Source organism: Vicugna pacos, unplaced genomic scaffold, assembly GCF_048564905.1.
Source record: "Vicugna pacos unplaced genomic scaffold, VicPac4 scaffold_84, whole genome shotgun sequence".
Taxonomy (NCBI): Eukaryota; Metazoa; Chordata; class Mammalia; order Artiodactyla; family Camelidae; genus Vicugna; species Vicugna pacos.
Window position 1 is genome coordinate 36,889 of NW_027328765.1, and position 26,131 is coordinate 63,019.

The 26,131-nt window shown below is 64.5% G+C and overlaps 1 protein-coding gene across 1 annotated transcript in view; it reads left to right on the top strand.

The window, feature by feature from the left end:
- Window positions 1-26,076, top strand: part of LOC140694680 (uncharacterized) — a gene marked incomplete at both ends in the record, with an annotated part of 62,373 nt that extends 36,297 nt beyond the window's left edge. Inside the window, 6 exons of the mRNA XM_072957816.1 lie at window positions 5,435-5,509; window positions 11,356-11,430; window positions 17,249-17,323; window positions 23,155-23,229; window positions 25,039-25,206; window positions 25,841-26,076. Coding sequence (XP_072813917.1) covers window positions 5,435-5,509; window positions 11,356-11,430; window positions 17,249-17,323; window positions 23,155-23,229; window positions 25,039-25,206; window positions 25,841-26,076 — 704 coding nt within the window. The remainder of the gene's footprint in view (window positions 1-5,434; window positions 5,510-11,355; window positions 11,431-17,248; window positions 17,324-23,154; window positions 23,230-25,038; window positions 25,207-25,840) is intronic.
- Between the last annotated feature and the right edge of the window lie 55 nt (window positions 26,077-26,131).

The window sequence follows — 26,131 nt, forward strand, 5'->3', positions numbered from 1 at the left end:
CGACGTGATCATTCGGCCGCCCACCTCACCCACGAGAAGCCGCGGTCTCAGCCCCAAGGGGGCACAGGCGGTTGGTGACCCTTTGAGGAGATCCAGGCCTGTTAGGCCTTTGGCCTTTTGCGCTGTGAGGGCAGGAGCCCCGTATGCCTGTTCCTCCCCTCGCCTCCTGATCACCCTTGGGCCCAGCTCGCTCCACCCTGGCACTCGCCCAGGCCGGGAAGGCCATGGGAGGGCGCTCTTGCTGGATTATTGAGAGGTTGCGCCGGCTGGGCGTTTGGGAAGGGGGATGCGGACGAGACTGGGTGACCCGTGAGATTGTGTCTCGCCAGGCACCGGCCGGACGTGACTCGAACTCTGTGCCCACACTCAGTGTGTCTCCCAAGGTCTTCGGCCTGGGAACCGACTGCTAAAGATACAGCTGCAGGTCCACTGCTGGGTGCCTCGATGGAGGGGTCCTCGCTTTCTTGTGGTGAAGGCAGCTGGAGAGGACCCCTCGGAGACGAGGCCACTCAGGGTGGCGTACAAGGGTTTGAGGCGCCCGCCCGTCCCCCGTCCCCCGTCCCGCCAAAGTGGCCAAGATGTTGAGGCACCTTGCTTTTCGCCTGCCAGGTTGGAGCCTGCTTGGCGTTTCTTTTTTTCGTCAGCGAAGGGCGGAGGGAGAGGACTGGGGAGAGGCAGGTTGCTGTTTCTGGTGCGATGCTGCCATCAAGAGGAACAGGTCCGCCAGTCGCCAGCCTCGCGGACCCTGTGCTGTCCCTTCCTGGGGAGGAGTGGCAAGGGCGTACAGTCGGGAACAAGGGCCCGCCCGTGCCCCGGGAAATCAAGAGCTCCGCCAGCGAAGGGGCAGGAGATGTGACCCGAGGCCTTACAAGCTCCAGAGACGGGCACCGGGGGAAGGCGCTCGGCCCGCGTCCCCCGTCCCCCGTCCCCCCCCTCCGCCGGTGCCTGGCTTGTGGGGTAGAGGAAGTGGAGGCTCGGGGACTCTGGCGGCCGCCATGTCTGGGCGGGACTAGAGGAAGCTGCTCGGTTGGAGCCCAGGCCAGGCCAGGGGCCGCCCGGGGCTGCCCCGGGGCCGCGGGCATTTGGCCGCGTGCGTGCCCCTTCCCCTGGGAGTAAGAGCAGGTCCGGCCTGGGCAGGCCCAGGGCCCCCGAAGCCTCTCTGGGCCGCGTTGAGCCCAGCCAGAGTTGTGGTGCCATTGGCAGCAGTGGCGGAGTCCGGCCCAGTGCCGCTTTTCTGTCCAGCTCGGGGATGACGTGGGGAGCCTGGCTACCCAGTGCCAAGGGGGCCCGAGGCCCAGCGAGGGCTCGCAGTCGGAGTCCAGAGGGGAACGGCGCTCTCAGGACCAAGGAGACACTGCAGAAGGAGCCCTTCTCCTGAGCCAAGAATTTCTGCCATTTCCCGGGGTCTCCAGGGTTCTGGCACAGGCCTGTCGTGTCCTGTCCCGAGGGCTCCCGGACCCACCTCCTCGAGAGGACAGCACAGGAGAGGAGCCGGGCCGAGCCGGGCCGAGCGGACCCCTGGGCCATGCCTTTGCAGACTTCGGCTTTGTCCCGAAGAGGCCCCGAGCCTCACTTCAGCAGTGAGAAGGAAGGGCCCTGGCCTCCATTCAGCCCTGGCTCCCCAGGTCTTGACCCTGTGGCCCTGTGCTTGCGGCCGCAGCCCAGCGGGGAAATCAAGAAGAGGTCTCAAGACGCTGCCTAAAGCCCACCTCTGTTGGACTGAGCCAAACGCGCGCGCGCGCCCCCCCCCCCCCCCCCCGCCACCTCCCCTATCACCACCCCTCATCCAGCTTGTCTCCCAAGTGCGTACTCCGGGCACACGACCGTTCCTTCTAGACCCTGACTGTCCCCACAGGCCGCTTCTGGAGCAAGCCCTGCGGTGGCTCGTTCCTGCGCTTTGCCCAGCTCTTAACCTGCCTGGGGGTCAGCAGGCTTGCGGGGCTGGGGGTGGCAGTAGTGGTGGTGCTGGTGGTTTGGTGGTAACGTACCGGGCGAGGCTTCGAACTCCAGGAACAAGTCTCCAGGCTGGACCCCTCCCTCCACACATTCCGCTTGGCTTTCACCCCTCTCGGAAGGTTGCTGACACCCGCCCCCTGCCCCTTCTTTCACACTTGGGAGCCGGCCGAAACTCTGCCAACAGGCGGTCTCATGTGGGCAGAGCCCTTCCTTGGGGCCAGGGCCTGGCCTCCCTGATCTGACTGGTTCCCTGGCCCCAGGTGGTCTCAGTGTGCCCCCCCTGGCTAGGGTCAGCGGCTGCCCCTGCGAACCTTGGGCCCCGTGGGAAGAATCTCAGGCGTCCCCCCCCCCCCCAAACAAGAGGACCCGGGTCGTCCAGGACGAGGGAGGCCCCCCGAGGACCAAGGCGTCCCCTGGCTGCAGCGTGCCCGTGCCCGAGCCGGAGTCCGAGATAGAAGGCGGAAAACTTTGGCCCTCGATCCCCTCCCTGCGGACGGTGATGTCCATCTCAGCGTGCTGATGTTGGCCCAGTTGTATCCCGTCCCGAGTGGGTCTGGATACCCAGTGCGATACGGGACAGCAAGGGCCTCATGGGGTCCTGTGGGGCATGGCACCCAGACCCTCTGTGGCGGGCGCAAAAGTAAACGAAACACACCCCGAACCGGAAGTGGAGCTGGAGCTCGGGATGTGCGGCCCGCCTACGTTGCGCTTCCTTGTCTGGCTCCGGGACCAGACACTAATCGGGACACTCTCCGTCCTGTCTGCAGAATGCTGCCCCTGACAGGGTGGCCGCCTCCTCCGCCTTTCCCCTCTGTCCACGTTGCTGGACCCGGGGCCTCCGACGGGGCAGCGGCAACGGGTCCTGGGTTCCCCCGAGGTCCTGAGGACCCCGGGGGGGACCCCACCGGCGGACCTGGGTCCCGCAAGGAGGGCAGAGTTTCGGGGGCCGGACGCCCTGGGTGGGGGGTAGCTTCAGCTCCTGGTTCCGGAACATGGCGGCTGCCGAGGCCACGCCCCCAAGGCTGGGAAGCCCGGCCGGCCTGACAGCCAGGGGCTCCCGGGTGGGCGAGCTCGGCTCCCACCACCTCCTTTCGCTCCCGCACCTACTCTGGCGGTGTTCCGGAGTTGGCCGCCCCCCACCAGGAATCCTCTGAGTGAACCAAAACCCACCCTTCGTCCCATCACAGGCCTTGCCCACGGTATCCACAGGCAGGGTTTGGAGGCCGTGCTCAAAAAGCTTCCGCTTGATGGCACTGTTGCTCCAGAAATGCCAACCACCCTTGCGAGCGTGGCCTCTCCCTCCGCCCTTTGTGGATCAAAAAAGGCCCAGGGAGGCCCAAGAGCCATCCAGGCCCTGCAAGTGGGGTTGGCCCTACTGGCCTACTGGGGTGTTGCGCGGAGGTGGTGTCTCTCTCCCCTTCGGGGCTTCTCGTGGGCAGAAGGCCGGTACATGTGCGGACAGCCAAAGGAATGCGTGTGTATCCGTGGCTCCATCTCCGCTTCGCTCTAGTCCACACTTCCTGGCGACCGGGGACCCTGTTATGTCTGCGCACTTGGGGACCGGTACCCATACGGGTCTTCTCAGGCAGAAGCCTAGCTCTCTCAGGACATTGATTCAGAGCTCGAGGTGGCACGGGGGCCCGCATGTCCCCTCTTGTTGCGTGGTTGTCTCTCTCCTGCTCTCCTCCAGCTACCTCAACGGGCCTAAGGGCTCCGGAGCAGGCCCAAGAGGGGCTAGGCCACGGGGACAGCGGGAGGAACTGACAGGGACCCGGGGAGCTGGGGTGGATTGTTCCTGCTCACCTCCAGGGGGCCCGGGAAGTCACTCTGCCAGCGAGTGCCCTGGGGAGGTTGTGGTGGTAGGGGTCCTGGGCAGTAGGGGGGTGGGGGCGGTGTGTGTGTGTGGGGGGGGGGGGTTGAGGATGTGCGCGTATGCGTGCGGGTTTGAAGTCCATGGGACAGGTGCAGAGCTCAGTGTCTCCATCCACACAGATACATGACCTTGGTGAGGGCCATTTGTTCAGCGGACCCTTTCTGGGAAGCTCTCCACGGGAGTGTGTTCTGTACTCTACCCTCAAACCCCGGACTCGTTCGCACCTATGTACGTGCGTACGTGCGTACGTACGTACGCACGTACATACGTAAGGGTGCGCGTGTGCCGTAAGGAGGTACGCGTACCACGGACACACGTGCACTTACGTACGTGTGCGTATGCGTATGCGTATGCGTTCACATAGACCGTTCCTTCTCTCGTACTTTGCCCTGTGAGCGCCTTGGAGGTGCCACCGTGGAGGGAGATGTATTATCCCAGTCAAGGCAGAAGCCCTCACCGGTGCGCCGTGGCGGCTCCTCACTTGTGCCTCCGCCTTCCGACCCCCTCCCTGCAGTGGGAAAGACGTGGGATTTGTTGTGTGTGCGCGCTCGCGGGCTTGAATGCAGGCGAAAGCAAGCCGACGCACAGAGGGCCGTGTCCCGGACCCCACCGGGCTGACGTAGCAATGTAGGCTCTTTTGCGTTCGTTGGCTCTCAGCGTTGTAGGTCCCCTGGCCTTGGTGTGTCTGTGCAGAGTCAGGTCCTGCCCTGTCCTGCTAGATCCCCTCCTTTTCTTTTGTGACCACCAGCCAGGGTAGAGTGCCCTTGTCTCAGCTGGGGCGGGGTGCGGGGTGCTGGGGGGAATGGCGGGGAGCAGGGAGGAGCCTGCCTTGTTTCACCTGTCCCTTGTCTGTGGACACTAGGGCCCTCTCTTCTTCCTTCCTCCCTTCCTCCCTGTCATGGATGGAGGCGCCGCGCGCCGAGGCGTGCAGAGTCGTAGTTACCCAGGTGCCAGGTGTGCGTGGTGGCGTCACCGGGGTTCGTTTTCCGGGCTCGGCGTCCACCCGGAGCAAAGCTGTGGGGTAGCTCTTCACTCGCACTCCCCCCCCTCCCCCCCCCGGTCCCAGGACACAAGGCCTCGTCCCCGGGAAGTCAGTGCAGTGGAGCTGTGTGCGGCCTGGGATGGGAGAGCTTGGTGACTGCTTACCAGCCCGTCATAGGAGCTGCCTGTCAGTGCAGGGTCTGCCTTTCCAGTTGCGGTGGAGGACGCGGGCTTGCCAAGTTACCCATCGCTATCCCGCCACAGTCCCTCGGGGTCCAGAGCCGAGGAGGAGAGCTCTGCGGCTATAAACGCTAAGGTGATGGCTGTGGTTCCCACGGAAGACAGATTGGTGGTGGGGGGAGGTATGATCCAGGTTTGACCCGACACGGTCCTTCCTGTAAGAGCTCCTTCCGTCCGACACCCGCGCAATTTGCAAAGGACGAGTGCGGGTGACTTTTCACACCCTGCTTTCCTCGGAAGTTTTGCTGGTCCCGGGGAGCTGGTACGAATAGTCACCGAAGACACTGTCGAGGTTGCCTGGGCCGGGGCTGCACGCGGCCCGTTGTTAACCAGCAGCGTGGCGGTCCCGCACTGAGTGAAGGGCGTTGGGCTCTCTCGTTGCAGAGGAGGCAGAGCGGAAGGAAAGGAGAAGGGACATCATCGGGGACGTCGGTCCATCTCTAGGCGCTGGTGTTCTGGGTGAGTGAGTGCTTTCTGGTCCCTTCGTTCTCCTCTTCCAAGAGAGTTTACTTCATCATGGGAAAGAGGCAGTGATTCTGGTATGTCAGCAAGCCTCGAGGAGGAGAGACTCCCAAGGTAGGTGCCTGGCAGCGGGGGGGACCCTGGTGTACTAGGCCGGAGTTTTCCGCCGTGGCAGAGAAAGGCTCTCGAGGCAGGTCCTGATTGTGGAGTGGGAAGGAAGAGATGCTTGGACGAGCATGTGGATCATCCGTGTACATGTGGGCGATCGGCACGTGGAAACTGAGGTCGGTGTCCTGCAGGACCGGGGAGAGTGGAGAGGAGTTGGGCCCGGGGCGTCTGCACCTGCGTCCGGGACCCAGATTGGCCTCCAGCTTCTGTGAAGCTTAACTGCCAGCGACGTGATCATTCGGCCGCCCACCTCACCCACGAGAAGCCGCGGTCTCAGCCCCAAGGGGGCACAGGCGGTTGGTGACCCTTTGAGGAGATCCAGGCCTGTTAGGCCTTTGGCCTTTTGCGCTGTGAGGGCAGGAGCCCCGTATGCCTGTTCCTCCCCTCGCCTCCTGATCACCCTTGGGCCCAGCTCGCTCCACCCTGGCACTCGCCCAGGCCGGGAAGGCCATGGGAGGGCGCTCTTGCTGGATTATTGAGAGGTTGCGCCGGCTGGGCGTTTGGGAAGGGGGATGCGGACGAGACTGGGTGACCCGTGAGATTGTGTCTCGCCAGGCACCGGCCGGACGTGACTCGAACTCTGTGCCCACACTCAGTGTGTCTCCCAAGGTCTTCGGCCTGGGAACCGACTGCTAAAGATACAGCTGCAGGTCCACTGCTGGGTGCCTCGATGGAGGGGTCCTCGCTTTCTTGTGGTGAAGGCAGCTGGAGAGGACCCCTCGGAGACGAGGCCACTCAGGGTGGCGTACAAGGGTTTGAGGCGCCCGCCCGTCCCCCGTCCCCCGTCCCGCCAAAGTGGCCAAGATGTTGAGGCACCTTGCTTTTCGCCTGCCAGGTTGGAGCCTGCTTGGCGTTTCTTTTTTTCGTCAGCGAAGGGCGGAGGGAGAGGACTGGGGAGAGGCAGGTTGCTGTTTCTGGTGCGATGCTGCCATCAAGAGGAACAGGTCCGCCAGTCGCCAGCCTCGCGGACCCTGTGCTGTCCCTTCCTGGGGAGGAGTGGCAAGGGCGTACAGTCGGGAACAAGGGCCCGCCCGTGCCCCGGGAAATCAAGAGCTCCGCCAGCGAAGGGGCAGGAGATGTGACCCGAGGCCTTACAAGCTCCAGAGACGGGCACCGGGGGAAGGCGCTCGGCCCGCGTCCCCCGTCCCCCGTCCCCCCCCTCCGCCGGTGCCTGGCTTGTGGGGTAGAGGAAGTGGAGGCTCGGGGACTCTGGCGGCCGCCATGTCTGGGCGGGACTAGAGGAAGCTGCTCGGTTGGAGCCCAGGCCAGGCCAGGGGCCGCCCGGGGCTGCCCCGGGGCCGCGGGCATTTGGCCGCGTGCGTGCCCCTTCCCCTGGGAGTAAGAGCAGGTCCGGCCTGGGCAGGCCCAGGGCCCCCGAAGCCTCTCTGGGCCGCGTTGAGCCCAGCCAGAGTTGTGGTGCCATTGGCAGCAGTGGCGGAGTCCGGCCCAGTGCCGCTTTTCTGTCCAGCTCGGGGATGACGTGGGGAGCCTGGCTACCCAGTGCCAAGGGGGCCCGAGGCCCAGCGAGGGCTCGCAGTCGGAGTCCAGAGGGGAACGGCGCTCTCAGGACCAAGGAGACACTGCAGAAGGAGCCCTTCTCCTGAGCCAAGAATTTCTGCCATTTCCCGGGGTCTCCAGGGTTCTGGCACAGGCCTGTCGTGTCCTGTCCCGAGGGCTCCCGGACCCACCTCCTCGAGAGGACAGCACAGGAGAGGAGCCGGGCCGAGCCGGGCCGAGCGGACCCCTGGGCCATGCCTTTGCAGACTTCGGCTTTGTCCCGAAGAGGCCCCGAGCCTCACTTCAGCAGTGAGAAGGAAGGGCCCTGGCCTCCATTCAGCCCTGGCTCCCCAGGTCTTGACCCTGTGGCCCTGTGCTTGCGGCCGCAGCCCAGCGGGGAAATCAAGAAGAGGTCTCAAGACGCTGCCTAAAGCCCACCTCTGTTGGACTGAGCCAAACGCGCGCGCGCGCCCCCCCCCCCCCCCCCGCCACCTCCCCTATCACCACCCCTCATCCAGCTTGTCTCCCAAGTGCGTACTCCGGGCACACGACCGTTCCTTCTAGACCCTGACTGTCCCCACAGGCCGCTTCTGGAGCAAGCCCTGCGGTGGCTCGTTCCTGCGCTTTGCCCAGCTCTTAACCTGCCTGGGGGTCAGCAGGCTTGCGGGGCTGGGGGGTGGCAGTAGTGGTGGTGCTGGTGGTTTGGTGGTAACGTACCGGGCGAGGCTTCGAACTCCAGGAACAAGTCTCCAGGCTGGACCCCTCCCTCCACACATTCCGCTTGGCTTTCACCCCTCTCGGAAGGTTGCTGACACCCGCCCCCTGCCCCTTCTTTCACACTTGGGAGCCGGCCGAAACTCTGCCAACAGGCGGTCTCATGTGGGCAGAGCCCTTCCTTGGGGCCAGGGCCTGGCCTCCCTGATCTGACTGGTTCCCTGGCCCCAGGTGGTCTCAGTGTGCCCCCCCTGGCTAGGGTCAGCGGCTGCCCCTGCGAACCTTGGGCCCCGTGGGAAGAATCTCAGGCGTCCCCCCCCCCCCCAAACAAGAGGACCCGGGTCGTCCAGGACGAGGGAGGCCCCCCGAGGACCAAGGCGTCCCCTGGCTGCAGCGTGCCCGTGCCCGAGCCGGAGTCCGAGATAGAAGGCGGAAAACTTTGGCCCTCGATCCCCTCCCTGCGGACGGTGATGTCCATCTCAGCGTGCTGATGTTGGCCCAGTTGTATCCCGTCCCGAGTGGGTCTGGATACCCAGTGCGATACGGGACAGCAAGGGCCTCATGGGGTCCTGTGGGGCATGGCACCCAGACCCTCTGTGGCGGGCGCAAAAGTAAACGAAACACACCCCGAACCGGAAGTGGAGCTGGAGCTCGGGATGTGCGGCCCGCCTACGTTGCGCTTCCTTGTCTGGCTCCGGGACCAGACACTAATCGGGACACTCTCCGTCCTGTCTGCAGAATGCTGCCCCTGACAGGGTGGCCGCCTCCTCCGCCTTTCCCCTCTGTCCACGTTGCTGGACCCGGGGCCTCCGACGGGGCAGCGGCAACGGGTCCTGGGTTCCCCCGAGGTCCTGAGGACCCCGGGGGGGACCCCACCGGCGGACCTGGGTCCCGCAAGGAGGGCAGAGTTTCGGGGGCCGGACGCCCTGGGTGGGGGGTAGCTTCAGCTCCTGGTTCCGGAACATGGCGGCTGCCGAGGCCACGCCCCCAAGGCTGGGAAGCCCGGCCGGCCTGACAGCCAGGGGCTCCCGGGTGGGCGAGCTCGGCTCCCACCACCTCCTTTCGCTCCCGCACCTACTCTGGCGGTGTTCCGGAGTTGGCCGCCCCCCACCAGGAATCCTCTGAGTGAACCAAAACCCACCCTTCGTCCCATCACAGGCCTTGCCCACGGTATCCACAGGCAGGGTTTGGAGGCCGTGCTCAAAAAGCTTCCGCTTGATGGCACTGTTGCTCCAGAAATGCCAACCACCCTTGCGAGCGTGGCCTCTCCCTCCGCCCTTTGTGGATCAAAAAAGGCCCAGGGAGGCCCAAGAGCCATCCAGGCCCTGCAAGTGGGGTTGGCCCTACTGGCCTACTGGGGTGTTGCGCGGAGGTGGTGTCTCTCTCCCCTTCGGGGCTTCTCGTGGGCAGAAGGCCGGTACATGTGCGGACAGCCAAAGGAATGCGTGTGTATCCGTGGCTCCATCTCCGCTTCGCTCTAGTCCACACTTCCTGGCGACCGGGGACCCTGTTATGTCTGCGCACTTGGGGACCGGTACCCATACGGGTCTTCTCAGGCAGAAGCCTAGCTCTCTCAGGACATTGATTCAGAGCTCGAGGTGGCACGGGGGCCCGCATGTCCCCTCTTGTTGCGTGGTTGTCTCTCTCCTGCTCTCCTCCAGCTACCTCAACGGGCCTAAGGGCTCCGGAGCAGGCCCAAGAGGGGCTAGGCCACGGGGACAGCGGGAGGAACTGACAGGGACCCGGGGAGCTGGGGTGGATTGTTCCTGCTCACCTCCAGGGGGCCCGGGAAGTCACTCTGCCAGCGAGTGCCCTGGGGAGGTTGTGGTGGTAGGGGTCCTGGGCAGTAGGGGGGTGGGGGCGGTGTGTGTGTGTGTGGGGGGGGGGGGTTGAGGATGTGCGCGTATGCGTGCGGGTTTGAAGTCCATGGGACAGGTGCAGAGCTCAGTGTCTCCATCCACACAGATACATGACCTTGGTGAGGGCCATTTGTTCAGCGGACCCTTTCTGGGAAGCTCTCCACGGGAGTGTGTTCTGTACTCTACCCTCAAACCCCGGACTCGTTCGCACCTATGTACGTGCGTACGTGCGTACGTACGTACGCACGTACATACGTAAGGGTGCGCGTGTGCCGTAAGGAGGTACGCGTACCACGGACACACGTGCACTTACGTACGTGTGCGTATGCGTATGCGTATGCGTTCACATAGACCGTTCCTTCTCTCGTACTTTGCCCTGTGAGCGCCTTGGAGGTGCCACCGTGGAGGGAGATGTATTATCCCAGTCAAGTATCCCAGTCAAGGCAGAAGCCCTCACCGGTGCGCCGTGGCGGCTCCTCACTTGTGCCTCCGCCTTCCGACCCCCTCCCTGCAGTGGGAAAGACGTGGGATTTGTTGTGTGTGCGCGCTCGCGGGCTTGAATGCAGGCGAAAGCAAGCCGACGCACAGAGGGCCGTGTCCCGGACCCCACCGGGCTGACGTAGCAATGTAGGCTCTTTTGCGTTCGTTGGCTCTCAGCGTTGTAGGTCCCCTGGCCTTGGTGTGTCTGTGCAGAGTCAGGTCCTGCCCTGTCCTGCTAGATCCCCTCCTTTTCTTTTGTGACCACCAGCCAGGGTAGAGTGCCCTTGTCTCAGCTGGGGCGGGGTGCGGGGTGCTGGGGGGAATGGCGGGGAGCAGGGAGGAGCCTGCCTTGTTTCACCTGTCCCTTGTCTGTGGACACTAGGGCCCTCTCTTCTTCCTTCCTCCCTTCCTCCCTGTCATGGATGGAGGCGCCGCGCGCCGAGGCGTGCAGAGTCGTAGTTACCCAGGTGCCAGGTGTGCGTGGTGGCGTCACCGGGGTTCGTTTTCCGGGCTCGGCGTCCACCCGGAGCAAAGCTGTGGGGTAGCTCTTCACTCGCACTCCCCCCCCTCCCCCCCCCGGTCCCAGGACACAAGGCCTCGTCCCCGGGAAGTCAGTGCAGTGGAGCTGTGTGCGGCCTGGGATGGGAGAGCTTGGTGACTGCTTACCAGCCCGTCATAGGAGCTGCCTGTCAGTGCAGGGTCTGCCTTTCCAGTTGCGGTGGAGGACGCGGGCTTGCCAAGTTACCCATCGCTATCCCGCCACAGTCCCTCGGGGTCCAGAGCCGAGGAGGAGAGCTCTGCGGCTATAAACGCTAAGGTGATGGCTGTGGTTCCCACGGAAGACAGATTGGTGGTGGGGGGAGGTATGATCCAGGTTTGACCCGACACGGTCCTTCCTGTAAGAGCTCCTTCCGTCCGACACCCGCGCAATTTGCAAAGGACGAGTGCGGGTGACTTTTCACACCCTGCTTTCCTCGGAAGTTTTGCTGGTCCCGGGGAGCTGGTACGAATAGTCACCGAAGACACTGTCGAGGTTGCCTGGGCCGGGGCTGCACGCGGCCCGTTGTTAACCAGCAGCGTGGCGGTCCCGCACTGAGTGAAGGGCGTTGGGCTCTCTCGTTGCAGAGGAGGCAGAGCGGAAGGAAAGGAGAAGGGACATCATCGGGGACGTCGGTCCATCTCTAGGCGCTGGTGTTCTGGGTGAGTGAGTGCTTTCTGGTCCCTTCGTTCTCCTCTTCCAAGAGAGTTTACTTCATCATGGGAAAGAGGCAGTGATTCTGGTATGTCAGCAAGCCTCGAGGAGGAGAGACTCCCAAGGTAGGTGCCTGGCAGCGGGGGGGACCCTGGTGTACTAGGCCGGAGTTTTCCGCCGTGGCAGAGAAAGGCTCTCGAGGCAGGTCCTGATTGTGGAGTGGGAAGGAAGAGATGCTTGGACGAGCATGTGGATCATCCGTGTACATGTGGGCGATCGGCACGTGGAAACTGAGGTCGGTGTCCTGCAGGACCGGGGAGAGTGGAGAGGAGTTGGGCCCGGGGCGTCTGCACCTGCGTCCGGGACCCAGATTGGCCTCCAGCTTCTGTGAAGCTTAACTGCCAGCGACGTGATCATTCGGCCGCCCACCTCACCCACGAGAAGCCGCGGTCTCAGCCCCAAGGGGGCACAGGCGGTTGGTGACCCTTTGAGGAGATCCAGGCCTGTTAGGCCTTTGGCCTTTTGCGCTGTGAGGGCAGGAGCCCCGTATGCCTGTTCCTCCCCTCGCCTCCTGATCACCCTTGGGCCCAGCTCGCTCCACCCTGGCACTCGCCCAGGCCGGGAAGGCCATGGGAGGGCGCTCTTGCTGGATTATTGAGAGGTTGCGCCGGCTGGGCGTTTGGGAAGGGGGATGCGGACGAGACTGGGTGACCCGTGAGATTGTGTCTCGCCAGGCACCGGCCGGACGTGACTCGAACTCTGTGCCCACACTCAGTGTGTCTCCCAAGGTCTTCGGCCTGGGAACCGACTGCTAAAGATACAGCTGCAGGTCCACTGCTGGGTGCCTCGATGGAGGGGTCCTCGCTTTCTTGTGGTGAAGGCAGCTGGAGAGGACCCCTCGGAGACGAGGCCACTCAGGGTGGCGTACAAGGGTTTGAGGCGCCCGCCCGTCCCCCGTCCCCCGTCCCGCCAAAGTGGCCAAGATGTTGAGGCACCTTGCTTTTCGCCTGCCAGGTTGGAGCCTGCTTGGCGTTTCTTTTTTTCGTCAGCGAAGGGCGGAGGGAGAGGACTGGGGAGAGGCAGGTTGCTGTTTCTGGTGCGATGCTGCCATCAAGAGGAACAGGTCCGCCAGTCGCCAGCCTCGCGGACCCTGTGCTGTCCCTTCCTGGGGAGGAGTGGCAAGGGCGTACAGTCGGGAACAAGGGCCCGCCCGTGCCCCGGGAAATCAAGAGCTCCGCCAGCGAAGGGGCAGGAGATGTGACCCGAGGCCTTACAAGCTCCAGAGACGGGCACCGGGGGAAGGCGCTCGGCCCGCGTCCCCCGTCCCCCGTCCCCCCCCTCCGCCGGTGCCTGGCTTGTGGGGTAGAGGAAGTGGAGGCTCGGGGACTCTGGCGGCCGCCATGTCTGGGCGGGACTAGAGGAAGCTGCTCGGTTGGAGCCCAGGCCAGGCCAGGGGCCGCCCGGGGCTGCCCCGGGGCCGCGGGCATTTGGCCGCGTGCGTGCCCCTTCCCCTGGGAGTAAGAGCAGGTCCGGCCTGGGCAGGCCCAGGGCCCCCGAAGCCTCTCTGGGCCGCGTTGAGCCCAGCCAGAGTTGTGGTGCCATTGGCAGCAGTGGCGGAGTCCGGCCCAGTGCCGCTTTTCTGTCCAGCTCGGGGATGACGTGGGGAGCCTGGCTACCCAGTGCCAAGGGGGCCCGAGGCCCAGCGAGGGCTCGCAGTCGGAGTCCAGAGGGGAACGGCGCTCTCAGGACCAAGGAGACACTGCAGAAGGAGCCCTTCTCCTGAGCCAAGAATTTCTGCCATTTCCCGGGGTCTCCAGGGTTCTGGCACAGGCCTGTCGTGTCCTGTCCCGAGGGCTCCCGGACCCACCTCCTCGAGAGGACAGCACAGGAGAGGAGCCGGGCCGAGCCGGGCCGAGCGGACCCCTGGGCCATGCCTTTGCAGACTTCGGCTTTGTCCCGAAGAGGCCCCGAGCCTCACTTCAGCAGTGAGAAGGAAGGGCCCTGGCCTCCATTCAGCCCTGGCTCCCCAGGTCTTGACCCTGTGGCCCTGTGCTTGCGGCCGCAGCCCAGCGGGGAAATCAAGAAGAGGTCTCAAGACGCTGCCTAAAGCCCACCTCTGTTGGACTGAGCCAAACGCGCGCGCGCGCCCCCCCCCCCCCCCCGCCACCTCCCCTATCACCACCCCTCATCCAGCTTGTCTCCCAAGTGCGTACTCCGGGCACACGACCGTTCCTTCTAGACCCTGACTGTCCCCACAGGCCGCTTCTGGAGCAAGCCCTGCGGTGGCTCGTTCCTGCGCTTTGCCCAGCTCTTAACCTGCCTGGGGGTCAGCAGGCTTGCGGGGCTGGGGGTGGCAGTAGTGGTGGTGCTGGTGGTTTGGTGGTAACGTACCGGGCGAGGCTTCGAACTCCAGGAACAAGTCTCCAGGCTGGACCCCTCCCTCCACACATTCCGCTTGGCTTTCACCCCTCTCGGAAGGTTGCTGACACCCGCCCCCTGCCCCTTCTTTCACACTTGGGAGCCGGCCGAAACTCTGCCAACAGGCGGTCTCATGTGGGCAGAGCCCTTCCTTGGGGCCAGGGCCTGGCCTCCCTGATCTGACTGGTTCCCTGGCCCCAGGTGGTCTCAGTGTGCCCCCCCTGGCTAGGGTCAGCGGCTGCCCCTGCGAACCTTGGGCCCCGTGGGAAGAATCTCAGGCGTCCCCCCCCCCCCCAAACAAGAGGACCCGGGTCGTCCAGGACGAGGGAGGCCCCCCGAGGACCAAGGCGTCCCCTGGCTGCAGCGTGCCCGTGCCCGAGCCGGAGTCCGAGATAGAAGGCGGAAAACTTTGGCCCTCGATCCCCTCCCTGCGGACGGTGATGTCCATCTCAGCGTGCTGATGTTGGCCCAGTTGTATCCCGTCCCGAGTGGGTCTGGATACCCAGTGCGATACGGGACAGCAAGGGCCTCATGGGGTCCTGTGGGGCATGGCACCCAGACCCTCTGTGGCGGGCGCAAAAGTAAACGAAACACACCCCGAACCGGAAGTGGAGCTGGAACTCGGGATGTGCGGCCCGCCTACGTTGCGCTTCCTTGTCTGGCTCCGGGACCAGACACTAATCGGGACACTCTCCGTCCTGTCTGCAGAATGCTGCCCCTGACAGGGTGGCCGCCTCCTCCGCCTTTCCCCTCTGTCCACGTTGCTGGACCCGGGGCCTCCGACGGGGCAGCGGCAACGGGTCCTGGGTTCCCCCGAGGTCCTGAGGACCCCGGGGGGGACCCCACCGGCGGACCTGGGTCCCGCAAGGAGGGCAGAGTTTCGGGGGCCGGACGCCCTGGGTGGGGGGTAGCTTCAGCTCCTGGTTCCGGAACATGGCGGCTGCCGAGGCCACGCCCCCAAGGCTGGGAAGCCCGGCCGGCCTGACAGCCAGGGGCTCCCGGGTGGGCGAGCTCGGCTCCCACCACCTCCTTTCGCTCCCGCACCTACTCTGGCGGTGTTCCGGAGTTGGCCGCCCCCCACCAGGAATCCTCTGAGTGAACCAAAACCCACCCTTCGTCCCATCACAGGCCTTGCCCACGGTATCCACAGGCAGGGTTTGGAGGCCGTGCTCAAAAAGCTTCCGCTTGATGGCACTGTTGCTCCAGAAATGCCAACCACCCTTGCGAGCGTGGCCTCTCCCTCCGCCCTTTGTGGATCAAAAAAGGCCCAGGGAGGCCCAAGAGCCATCCAGGCCCTGCAAGTGGGGTTGGCCCTACTGGCCTACTGGGGTGTTGCGCGGAGGTGGTGTCTCTCTCCCCTTCGGGGCTTCTCGTGGGCAGAAGGCCGGTACATGTGCGGACAGCCAAAGGAATGCGTGTGTATCCGTGGCTCCATCTCCGCTTCGCTCTAGTCCACACTTCCTGGCGACCGGGGACCCTGTTATGTCTGCGCACTTGGGGACCGGTACCCATACGGGTCTTCTCAGGCAGAAGCCTAGCTCTCTCAGGACATTGATTCAGAGCTCGAGGTGGCACGGGGGCCCGCATGTCCCCTCTTGTTGCGTGGTTGTCTCTCTCCTGCTCTCCTCCAGCTACCTCAACGGGCCTAAGGGCTCCGGAGCAGGCCCAAGAGGGGCTAGGCCACGGGGACAGCGGGAGGAACTGACAGGGACCCGGGGAGCTGGGGTGGATTGTTCCTGCTCACCTCCAGGGGGCCCGGGAAGTCACTCTGCCAGCGAGTGCCCTGGGGAGGTTGTGGTGGTAGGGGTCCTGGGCAGTAGGGGGGTGGGGGCGGTGTGTGTGTGTGTGTGGGGGGGGGGGTTGAGGATGTGCGCGTATGCGTGCGGGTTTGAAGTCCATGGGACAGGTGCAGAGCTCAGTGTCTCCATCCACACAGATACATGACCTTGGTGAGGGCCATTTGTTCAGCGGACCCTTTCTGGGAAGCTCTCCACGGGAGTGTGTTCTGTACTCTACCCTCAAACCCCGGACTCGTTCGCACCTATGTACGTGCGTACGTGCGCGTACATACGTAAGGGTGCGCGTGTGCCGTAAGGAGGTACGCGTACCACGGACACACGTGCACTTACGTACGTGTGCGTATGCGTATGCGTATGCGTTCACATAGACCGTTCCTTCTCTCGTACTTTGCCCTGTGAGCGCCTTGGAGGTGCCACCGTGGAGGGAGATGTATTATCCCAGTCAAGGCAGAAGCCCTCACCGGTGCGCCGTGGCGGCTCCTCACTTGTGCCTCCGCCTTCCGACCCCCTCCCTGCAGTGGGAAAGACGTGGGATTTGTTGTGTGTGCGCGCTCGCGGGCTTGAATGCAGGCGAAAGCAAGCCGACGCACAGAGGGCCGTGTCCCGGACCCCACCGGGCTGACGTAGCAATGTAGGCTCTTTTGCGTTCGTTGGCTCTCAGCGTTGTAGGTCCCCTGGCCTTGGTGTGTCTGTGCAGAGTCAGGTCCTGCCCTGTCCTGCTAGATCCCCTCCTTTTCTTTTGTGACCACCAGCCAGGGTAGAGTGCCCTTGTCTCAGCTGGGGCGGGGTGCGGGGTGCTGGGGGGAATGGCGGGGAGCAGGGAGGAGCCTGCCTTGTTTCACCTGTCCCTTGTCTGTGGACACTAGGGCCCTCTCTTCTTCCTTCCTCCCTTCCTCCCTGTCATGGATGGAGGCGCCGCGCGCCGAGGCGTGCAGAGTCGTAGTTACCCAGGTGCCAGGTGTGCGTGGTGGCGTCACCGGGGTTCGTTTTCCGGGCTCGGCGTCCACCCGGAGCAAAGCTGTGGGGTAGCTCTTCACTCGCACTCCCCCCCCTCCCCCCCCCGGTCCCAGGACACAAGGCCTCGTCCCCGGGAAGTCAGTGCAGTGGAGCTGTGTGCGGCCTGGGATGGGAGAGCTTGGTGACTGCTTACCAGCCCGTCATAGGAGCTGCCTGTCAGTGCAGGGTCTGCCTTTCCAGTTGCGGTGGAGGACGCGGGCTTGCCAAGTTACCCATCGCTATCCCGCCACAGTCCCTCGGGGTCCAGAGCCGAGGAGGAGAGCTCTGCGGCTATAAACGCTAAGGTGATGGCTGTGGTTCCCACGGAAGACAGATTGGTGGTGGGGGGAGGTATGATCCAGGTTTGACCCGACACGGTCCTTCCTGTAAGAGCTCCTTCCGTCCGACACCCGCGCAATTTGCAAAGGACGAGTGCGGGTGACTTTTCACACCCTGCTTTCCTCGGAAGTTTTGCTGGTCCCGGGGAGCTGGTACGAATAGTCACCGAAGACACTGTCGAGGTTGCCTGGGCCGGGGCTGCACGCGGCCCGTTGTTAACCAGCAGCGTGGCGGTCCCGCACTGAGTGAAGGGCGTTGGGCTCTCTCGTTGCAGAGGAGGCAGAGCGGAAGGAAAGGAGAAGGGACATCATCGGGGACGTCGGTCCATCTCTAGGCGCTGGTGTTCTGGGTGAGTGAGTGCTTTCTGGTCCCTTCGTTCTCCTCTTCCAAGAGAGTTTACTTCATCATGGGAAAGAGGCAGTGATTCTGGTATGTCAGCAAGCCTCGAGGAGGAGAGACTCCCAAGGTAGGTGCCTGGCAGCGGGGGGGACCCTGGTGTACTAGGCCGGAGTTTTCCGCCGTGGCAGAGAAAGGCTCTCGAGGCAGGTCCTGATTGTGGAGTGGGAAGGAAGAGATGCTTGGACGAGCATGTGGATCATCCGTGTACATGTGGGCGATCGGCACGTGGAAACTGAGGTCGGTGTCCTGCAGGACCGGGGAGAGTGGAGAGGAGTTGGGCCCGGGGCGTCTGCACCTGCGTCCGGGACCCAGATTGGCCTCCAGCTTCTGTGAAGCTTAACTGCCAGCGACGTGATCATTCGGCCGCCCACCTCACCCACGAGAAGCCGCGGTCTCAGCCCCAAGGGGGCACAGGCGGTTGGTGACCCTTTGAGGAGATCCAGGCCTGTTAGGCCTTTGGCCTTTTGCGCTGTGAGGGCAGGAGCCCCGTATGCCTGTTCCTCCCCTCGCCTCCTGATCACCCTTGGGCCCAGCTCGCTCCACCCTGGCACTCGCCCAGGCCGGGAAGGCCATGGGAGGGCGCTCTTGCTGGATTATTGAGAGGTTGCGCCGGCTGGGCGTTTGGGAAGGGGGATGCGGACGAGACTGGGTGACCCGTGAGATTGTGTCTCGCCAGGCACCGGCCGGACGTGACTCGAACTCTGTGCCCACACTCAGTGTGTCTCCCAAGGTCTTCGGCCTGGGAACCGACTGCTAAAGATACAGCTGCAGGTCCACTGCTGGGTGCCTCGATGGAGGGGTCCTCGCTTTCTTGTGGTGAAGGCAGCTGGAGAGGACCCCTCGGAGACGAGGCCACTCAGGGTGGCGTACAAGGGTTTGAGGCGCCCGCCCGTCCCCCGTCCCCCGTCCCGCCAAAGTGGCCAAGATGTTGAGGCACCTTGCTTTTCGCCTGCCAGGTTGGAGCCTGCTTGGCGTTTCTTTTTTTCGTCAGCGAAGGGCGGAGGGAGAGGACTGGGGAGAGGCAGGTTGCTGTTTCTGGTGCGATGCTGCCATCAAGAGGAACAGGTCCGCCAGTCGCCAGCCTCGCGGACCCTGTGCTGTCCCTTCCTGGGGAGGAGTGGCAAGGGCGTACAGTCGGGAACAAGGGCCCGCCCGTGCCCCGGGAAATCAAGAGCTCCGCCAGCGAAGGGGCAGGAGATGTGACCCGAGGCCTTACAAGCTCCAGAGACGGGCACCGGGGGAAGGCGCTCGGCCCGCGTCCCCCGTCCCCCGTCCCCCCCCTCCGCCGGTGCCTGGCTTGTGGGGTAGAGGAAGTGGAGGCTCGGGGACTCTGGCGGCCGCCATGTCTGGGCGGGACTAGAGGAAGCTGCTCGGTTGGAGCCCAGGCCAGGCCAGGGGCCGCCCGGGGCTGCCCCGGGGCCGCGGGCATTTGGCCGCGTGCGTGCCCCTTCCCCTGGGAGTAAGAGCAGGTCCGGCCTGGGCAGGCCCAGGGCCCCCGAAGCCTCTCTGGGCCGCGTTGAGCCCAGCCAGAGTTGTGGTGCCATTGGCAGCAGTGGCGGAGTCCGGCCCAGTGCCGCTTTTCTGTCCAGCTCGGGGATGACGTGGGGAGCCTGGCTACCCAGTGCCAAGGGGGCCCGAGGCCCAGCGAGGGCTCGCAGTCGGAGTCCAGAGGGGAACGGCGCTCTCAGGACCAAGGAGACACTGCAGAAGGAGCCCTTCTCCTGAGCCAAGAATTTCTGCCATTTCCCGGGGTCTCCAGGGTTCTGGCACAGGCCTGTCGTGTCCTGTCCCGAGGGCTCCCGGACCCACCTCCTCGAGAGGACAGCACAGGAGAGGAGCCGGGCCGAGCCGGGCCGAGCGGACCCCTGGGCCATGCCTTTGCAGACTTCGGCTTTGTCCCGAAGAGGCCCCGAGCCTCACTTCAGCAGTGAGAAGGAAGGGCCCTGGCCTCCATTCAGCCCTGGCTCCCCAGGTCTTGACCCTGTGGCCCTGTGCTTGCGGCCGCAGCCCAGCGGGGAAATCAAGAAGAGGTCTCAAGACGCTGCCTAAAGCCCACCTCTGTTGGACTGAGCCAAACGCGCGCGCGCGCCCCCCCCCCCCCCCCGCCACCTCCCCTATCACCACCCCTCATCCAGCTTGTCTCCCAAGTGCGTACTCCGGGCACACGACCGTTCCTTCTAGACCCTGACTGTCCCCACAGGCCGCTTCTGGAGCAAGCCCTGCGGTGGCTCGTTCCTGCGCTTTGCCCAGCTCTTAACCTGCCTGGGGGTCAGCAGGCTTGCGGGGCTGGGGGTGGCAGTAGTGGTGGTGCTGGTGGTTTGGTGGTAACGTACCGGGCGAGGCTTCGAACTCCAGGAACAAGTCTCCAGGCTGGACCCCTCCCTCCACACATTCCGCTTGGCTTTCACCCCTCTCGGAAGGTTGCTGACACCCGCCCCCTGCCCCTTCTTTCACACTTGGGAGCCGGCCGAAACTCTGCCAACAGGCGGTCTCATGTGGGCAGAGCCCTTCCTTGGGGCCAGGGCCTGGCCTCCCTGATCTGACTGGTTCCCTGGCCCCAGGTGGTCTCAGTGTGCCCCCCCTGGCTAGGGTCAGCGGCTGCCCCTGCGAACCTTGGGCCCCGTGGGAAGAATCTCAGGCGTCCCCCCCCCCCCCAAACAAGAGGACCCGGGTCGTCCAGGACGAGGGAGGCCCCCCGAGGACCAAGGCGTCCCCTGGCTGCAGCGTGCCCGTGCCCGAGCCGGAGTCCGAGATAGAAGGCGGAAAACTTTGGCCCTCGATCCCCTCCCTGCGGACGGTGATGTCCATCTCAGCGTGCTGATGTTGGCCCAGTTGTATCCCGTCCCGAGTGGGTCTGGATACCCAGTGCGATACGGGACAGCAAGGGCCTCATGGGGTCCTGTGGGGCATGGCACCCAGACCCTCTGTGGCGGGCGCAAAAGTAAACGAAACACACCCCGAACCGGAAGTGGAGCTGGAACTCGGGATGTGCGGCCCGCCTACGTTGCGCTTCCTTGTCTGGCTCCGGGACCAGACACTAATCGGGACACTCTCCGTCCTGTCTGCAGAATGCTGCCCCTGACAGGGTGGCCGCCTCCTCCGCCTTTCCCCTCTGTCCACGTTGCTGGACCCGGGGCCTCCGACGGGGCAGCGGCAACGGGTCCTGGGTTCCCCCGAGGTCCTGAGGACCCCGGGGGGGACCCCACCGGCGGACCTGGGTCCCGCAAGGAGGGCAGAGTTTCGGGGGCCGGACGCCCTGGGTGGGGGGTAGCTTCAGCTCCTGGTTCCGGAACATGGCGGCTGCCGAGGCCACGCCCCCAAGGCTGGGAAGCCCGGCCGGCCTGACAGCCAGGGGCTCCCGGGTGGGCGAGCTCGGCTCCCACCACCTCCTTTCGCTCCCGCACCTACTCTGGCGGTGTTCCGGAGTTGGCCGCCCCCCACCAGGAATCCTCTGAGTGAACCAAAACCCACCCTTCGTCCCATCACAGGCCTTGCCCACGGTATCCACAGGCAGGGTTTGGAGGCCGTGCTCAAAAAGCTTCCGCTTGATGGCACTGTTGCTCCAGAAATGCCAACCACCCTTGCGAGCGTGGCCTCTCCCTCCGCCCTTTGTGGATCAAAAAAGGCCCAGGGAGGCCCAAGAGCCATCCAGGCCCTGCAAGTGGGGTTGGCCCTACTGGCCTACTGGGGTGTTGCGCGGAGGTGGTGTCTCTCTCCCCTTCGGGGCTTCTCGTGGGCAGAAGGCCGGTACATGTGCGGACAGCCAAAGGAATGCGTGTGTATCCGTGGCTCCATCTCCGCTTCGCTCTAGTCCACACTTCCTGGCGACCGGGGACCCTGTTATGTCTGCGCACTTGGGGACCGGTACCCATACGGGTCTTCTCAGGCAGAAGCCTAGCTCTCTCAGGACATTGATTCAGAGCTCGAGGTGGCACGGGGGCCCGCATGTCCCCTCTTGTTGCGTGGTTGTCTCTCTCCTGCTCTCCTCCAGCTACCTCAACGGGCCTAAGGGCTCCGGAGCAGGCCCAAGAGGGGCTAGGCCACGGGGACAGCGGGAGGAACTGACAGGGACCCGGGGAGCTGGGGTGGATTGTTCCTGCTCACCTCCAGGGGGCCCGGGAAGTCACTCTGCCAGCGAGTGCCCTGGGGAGGTTGTGGTGGTAGGGGTCCTGGGCAGTAGGGGGGTGGGGGCGGTGTGTGTGTGTGGGGGGGGGGGGGGTTGAGGATGTGCGCGTATGCGTGCGGGTTTGAAGTCCATGGGACAGGTGCAGAGCTCAGTGTCTCCATCCACACAGATACATGACCTTGGTGAGGGCCATTTGTTCAGCGGACCCTTTCTGGGAAGCTCTCCACGGGAGTGTGTTCTGTACTCTACCCTCAAACCCCGGACTCGTTCGCACCTATGTACGTGCGTACGTGCGTACGTACGTACGCACGTACATACGTAAGGGTGCGCGTGTGCCGTAAGGAGGTACGCGTACCACGGACACACGTGCACTTACGTACGTGTGCGTATGCGTATGCGTATGCGTTCACATAGACCGTTCCTTCTCTCGTACTTTGCCCTGTGAGCGCCTTGGAGGTGCCACCGTGGAGGGAGATGTATTATCCCAGTCAAGGCAGAAGCCCTCACCGGTGCGCCGTGGCGGCTCCTCACTTGTGCCTCCGCCTTCCGACCCCCTCCCTGCAGTGGGAAAGACGTGGGATTTGTTGTGTGTGCGCGCTCGCGGGCTTGAATGCAGGCGAAAGCAAGCCGACGCACAGAGGGCCGTGTCCCGGACCCCACCGGGCTGACGTAGCAATGTAGGCTCTTTTGCGTTCGTTGGCTCTCAGCGTTGTAGGTCCCCTGGCCTTGGTGTGTCTGTGCAGAGTCAGGTCCTGCCCTGTCCTGCTAGATCCCCTCCTTTTCTTTTGTGACCACCAGCCAGGGTAGAGTGCCCTTGTCTCAGCTGGGGCGGGGTGCGGGGTGCTGGGGGGAATGGCGGGGAGCAGGGAGGAGCCTGCCTTGTTTCACCTGTCCCTTGTCTGTGGACACTAGGGCCCTCTCTTCTTCCTTCCTCCCTTCCTCCCTGTCATGGATGGAGGCGCCGCGCGCCGAGGCGTGCAGAGTCGTAGTTACCCAGGTGCCAGGTGTGCGTGGTGGCGTCACCGGGGTTCGTTTTCCGGGCTCGGCGTCCACCCGGAGCAAAGCTGTGGGGTAGCTCTTCACTCGCACTCCCCCCCCTCCCCCCCCCGGTCCCAGGACACAAGGCCTCGTCCCCGGGAAGTCAGTGCAGTGGAGCTGTGTGCGGCCTGGGATGGGAGAGCTTGGTGACTGCTTACCAGCCCGTCATAGGAGCTGCCTGTCAGTGCAGGGTCTGCCTTTCCAGTTGCGGTGGAGGACGCGGGCTTGCCAAGTTACCCATCGCTATCCCGCCACAGTCCCTCGGGGTCCAGAGCCGAGGAGGAGAGCTCTGCGGCTATAAACGCTAAGGTGATGGCTGTGGTTCCCACGGAAGACAGATTGGTGGTGGGGGGAGGTATGATCCAGGTTTGACCCGACACGGTCCTTCCTGTAAGAGCTCCTTCCGTCCGACACCCGCGCAATTTGCAAAGGACGAGTGCGGGTGACTTTTCACACCCTGCTTTCCTCGGAAGTTTTGCTGGTCCCGGGGAGCTGGTACGAATAGTCACCGAAGACACTGTCGAGGTTGCCTGGGCCGGGGCTGCACGCGGCCCGTTGTTAACCAGCAGCGTGGCGGTCCCGCACTGAGTGAAGGGCGTTGGGCTCTCTCGTTGCAGAGGAGGCAGAGCGGAAGGAAAGGAGAAGGGACATCATCGGGGACGTCGGTCCATCTCTAGGCGCTGGTGTTCTGGGTGAGTGAGTGCTTTCTGGTCCCTTCGTTCTCCTCTTCCAAGAGAGTTTACTTCATCATGGGAAAGAGGCAGTGATTCTGGTATGTCAGCAAGCCTCGAGGAGGAGAGACTCCCAAGGTAGGTGCCTGGCAGCGGGGGGGACCCTGGTGTACTAGGCCGGAGTTTTCCGCCGTGGCAGAGAAAGGCTCTCGAGGCAGGTCCTGATTGTGGAGTGGGAAGGAAGAGATGCTTGGACGAGCATGTGGATCATCCGTGTACATGTGGGCGATCGGCACGTGGAAACTGAGGTCGGTGTCCTGCAGGACCGGGGAGAGTGGAGAGGAGTTGGGCCCGGGGCGTCTGCACCTGCGTCCGGGACCCAGATTGGCCTCCAGCTTCTGTGAAGCTTAACTGCCAGCGACGTGATCATTCGGCCGCCCACCTCACCCACGAGAAGCCGCGGTCTCAGCCCCAAGGGGGCACAGGCGGTTGGTGACCCTTTGAGGAGATCCAGGCCTGTTAGGCCTTTGGCCTTTTGCGCTGTGAGGGCAGGAGCCCCGTATGCCTGTTCCTCCCCTCGCCTCCTGATCACCCTTGGGCCCAGCTCGCTCCACCCTGGCACTCGCCCAGGCCGGGAAGGCCATGGGAGGGCGCTCTTGCTGGATTATTGAGAGGTTGCGCCGGCTGGGCGTTTGGGAAGGGGGATGCGGACGAGACTGGGTGACCCGTGAGATTGTGTCTCGCCAGGCACCGGCCGGACGTGACTCGAACTCTGTGCCCACACTCAGTGTGTCTCCCAAGGTCTTCGGCCTGGGAACCGACTGCTAAAGATACAGCTGCAGGTCCACTGCTGGGTGCCTCGATGGAGGGGTCCTCGCTTTCTTGTGGTGAAGGCAGCTGGAGAGGACCCCTCGGAGACGAGGCCACTCAGGGTGGCGTACAAGGGTTTGAGGCGCCCGCCCGTCCCCCGTCCCCCGTCCCGCCAAAGTGGCCAAGATGTTGAGGCACCTTGCTTTTCGCCTGCCAGGTTGGAGCCTGCTTGGCGTTTCTTTTTTTCGTCAGCGAAGGGCGGAGGGAGAGGACTGGGGAGAGGCAGGTTGCTGTTTCTGGTGCGATGCTGCCATCAAGAGGAACAGGTCCGCCAGTCGCCAGCCTCGCGGACCCTGTGCTGTCCCTTCCTGGGGAGGAGTGGCAAGGGCGTACAGTCGGGAACAAGGGCCCGCCCGTGCCCCGGGAAATCAAGAGCTCCGCCAGCGAAGGGGCAGGAGATGTGACCCGAGGCCTTACAAGCTCCAGAGACGGGCACCGGGGGAAGGCGCTCGGCCCGCGTCCCCCGTCCCCCGTCCCCCCCCTCCGCCGGTGCCTGGCTTGTGGGGTAGAGGAAGTGGAGGCTCGGGGACTCTGGCGGCCGCCATGTCTGGGCGGGACTAGAGGAAGCTGCTCGGTTGGAGCCCAGGCCAGGCCAGGGGCCGCCCGGGGCTGCCCCGGGGCCGCGGGCATTTGGCCGCGTGCGTGCCCCTTCCCCTGGGAGTAAGAGCAGGTCCGGCCTGGGCAGGCCCAGGGCCCCCGAAGCCTCTCTGGGCCGCGTTGAGCCCAGCCAGAGTTGTGGTGCCATTGGCAGCAGTGGCGGAGTCCGGCCCAGTGCCGCTTTTCTGTCCAGCTCGGGGATGACGTGGGGAGCCTGGCTACCCAGTGCCAAGGGGGCCCGAGGCCCAGCGAGGGCTCGCAGTCGGAGTCCAGAGGGGAACGGCGCTCTCAGGACCAAGGAGACACTGCAGAAGGAGCCCTTCTCCTGAGCCAAGAATTTCTGCCATTTCCCGGGGTCTCCAGGGTTCTGGCACAGGCCTGTCGTGTCCTGTCCCGAGGGCTCCCGGACCCACCTCCTCGAGAGGACAGCACAGGAGAGGAGCCGGGCCGAGCCGGGCCGAGCGGACCCCTGGGCCATGCCTTTGCAGACTTCGGCTTTGTCCCGAAGAGGCCCCGAGCCTCACTTCAGCAGTGAGAAGGAAGGGCCCTGGCCTCCATTCAGCCCTGGCTCCCCAGGTCTTGACCCTGTGGCCCTGTGCTTGCGGCCGCAGCCCAGCGGGGAAATCAAGAAGAGGTCTCAAGACGCTGCCTAAAGCCCACCTCTGTTGGACTGAGCCAAACGCGCGCGCGCGCCCCCCCCCCCCCCCCGCCACCTCCCCTATCACCACCCCTCATCCAGCTTGTCTCCCAAGTGCGTACTCCGGGCACACGACCGTTCCTTCTAGACCCTGACTGTCCCCACAGGCCGCTTCTGGAGCAAGCCCTGCGGTGGCTCGTTCCTGCGCTTTGCCCAGCTCTTAACCTGCCTGGGGGTCAGCAGGCTTGCGGGGCTGGGGGTGGCAGTAGTGGTGGTGCTGGTGGTTTGGTGGTAACGTACCGGGCGAGGCTTCGAACTCCAGGAACAAGTCTCCAGGCTGGACCCCTCCCTCCACACATTCCGCTTGGCTTTCACCCCTCTCGGAAGGTTGCTGACACCCGCCCCCTGCCCCTTCTTTCACACTTGGGAGCCGGCCGAAACTCTGCCAACAGGCGGTCTCATGTGGGCAGAGCCCTTCCTTGGGGCCAGGGCCTGGCCTCCCTGATCTGACTGGTTCCCTGGCCCCAGGTGGTCTCAGTGTGCCCCCCCTGGCTAGGGTCAGCGGCTGCCCCTGCGAACCTTGGGCCCCGTGGGAAGAATCTCAGGCGTCCCCCCCCCCCCCAAACAAGAGGACCCGGGTCGTCCAGGACGAGGGAGGCCCCCCGAGGACCAAGGCGTCCCCTGGCTGCAGCGTGCCCGTGCCCGAGCCGGAGTCCGAGATAGAAGGCGGAAAACTTTGGCCCTCGATCCCCTCCCTGCGGACGGTGATGTCCATCTCAGCGTGCTGATGTTGGCCCAGTTGTATCCCGTCCCGAGTGG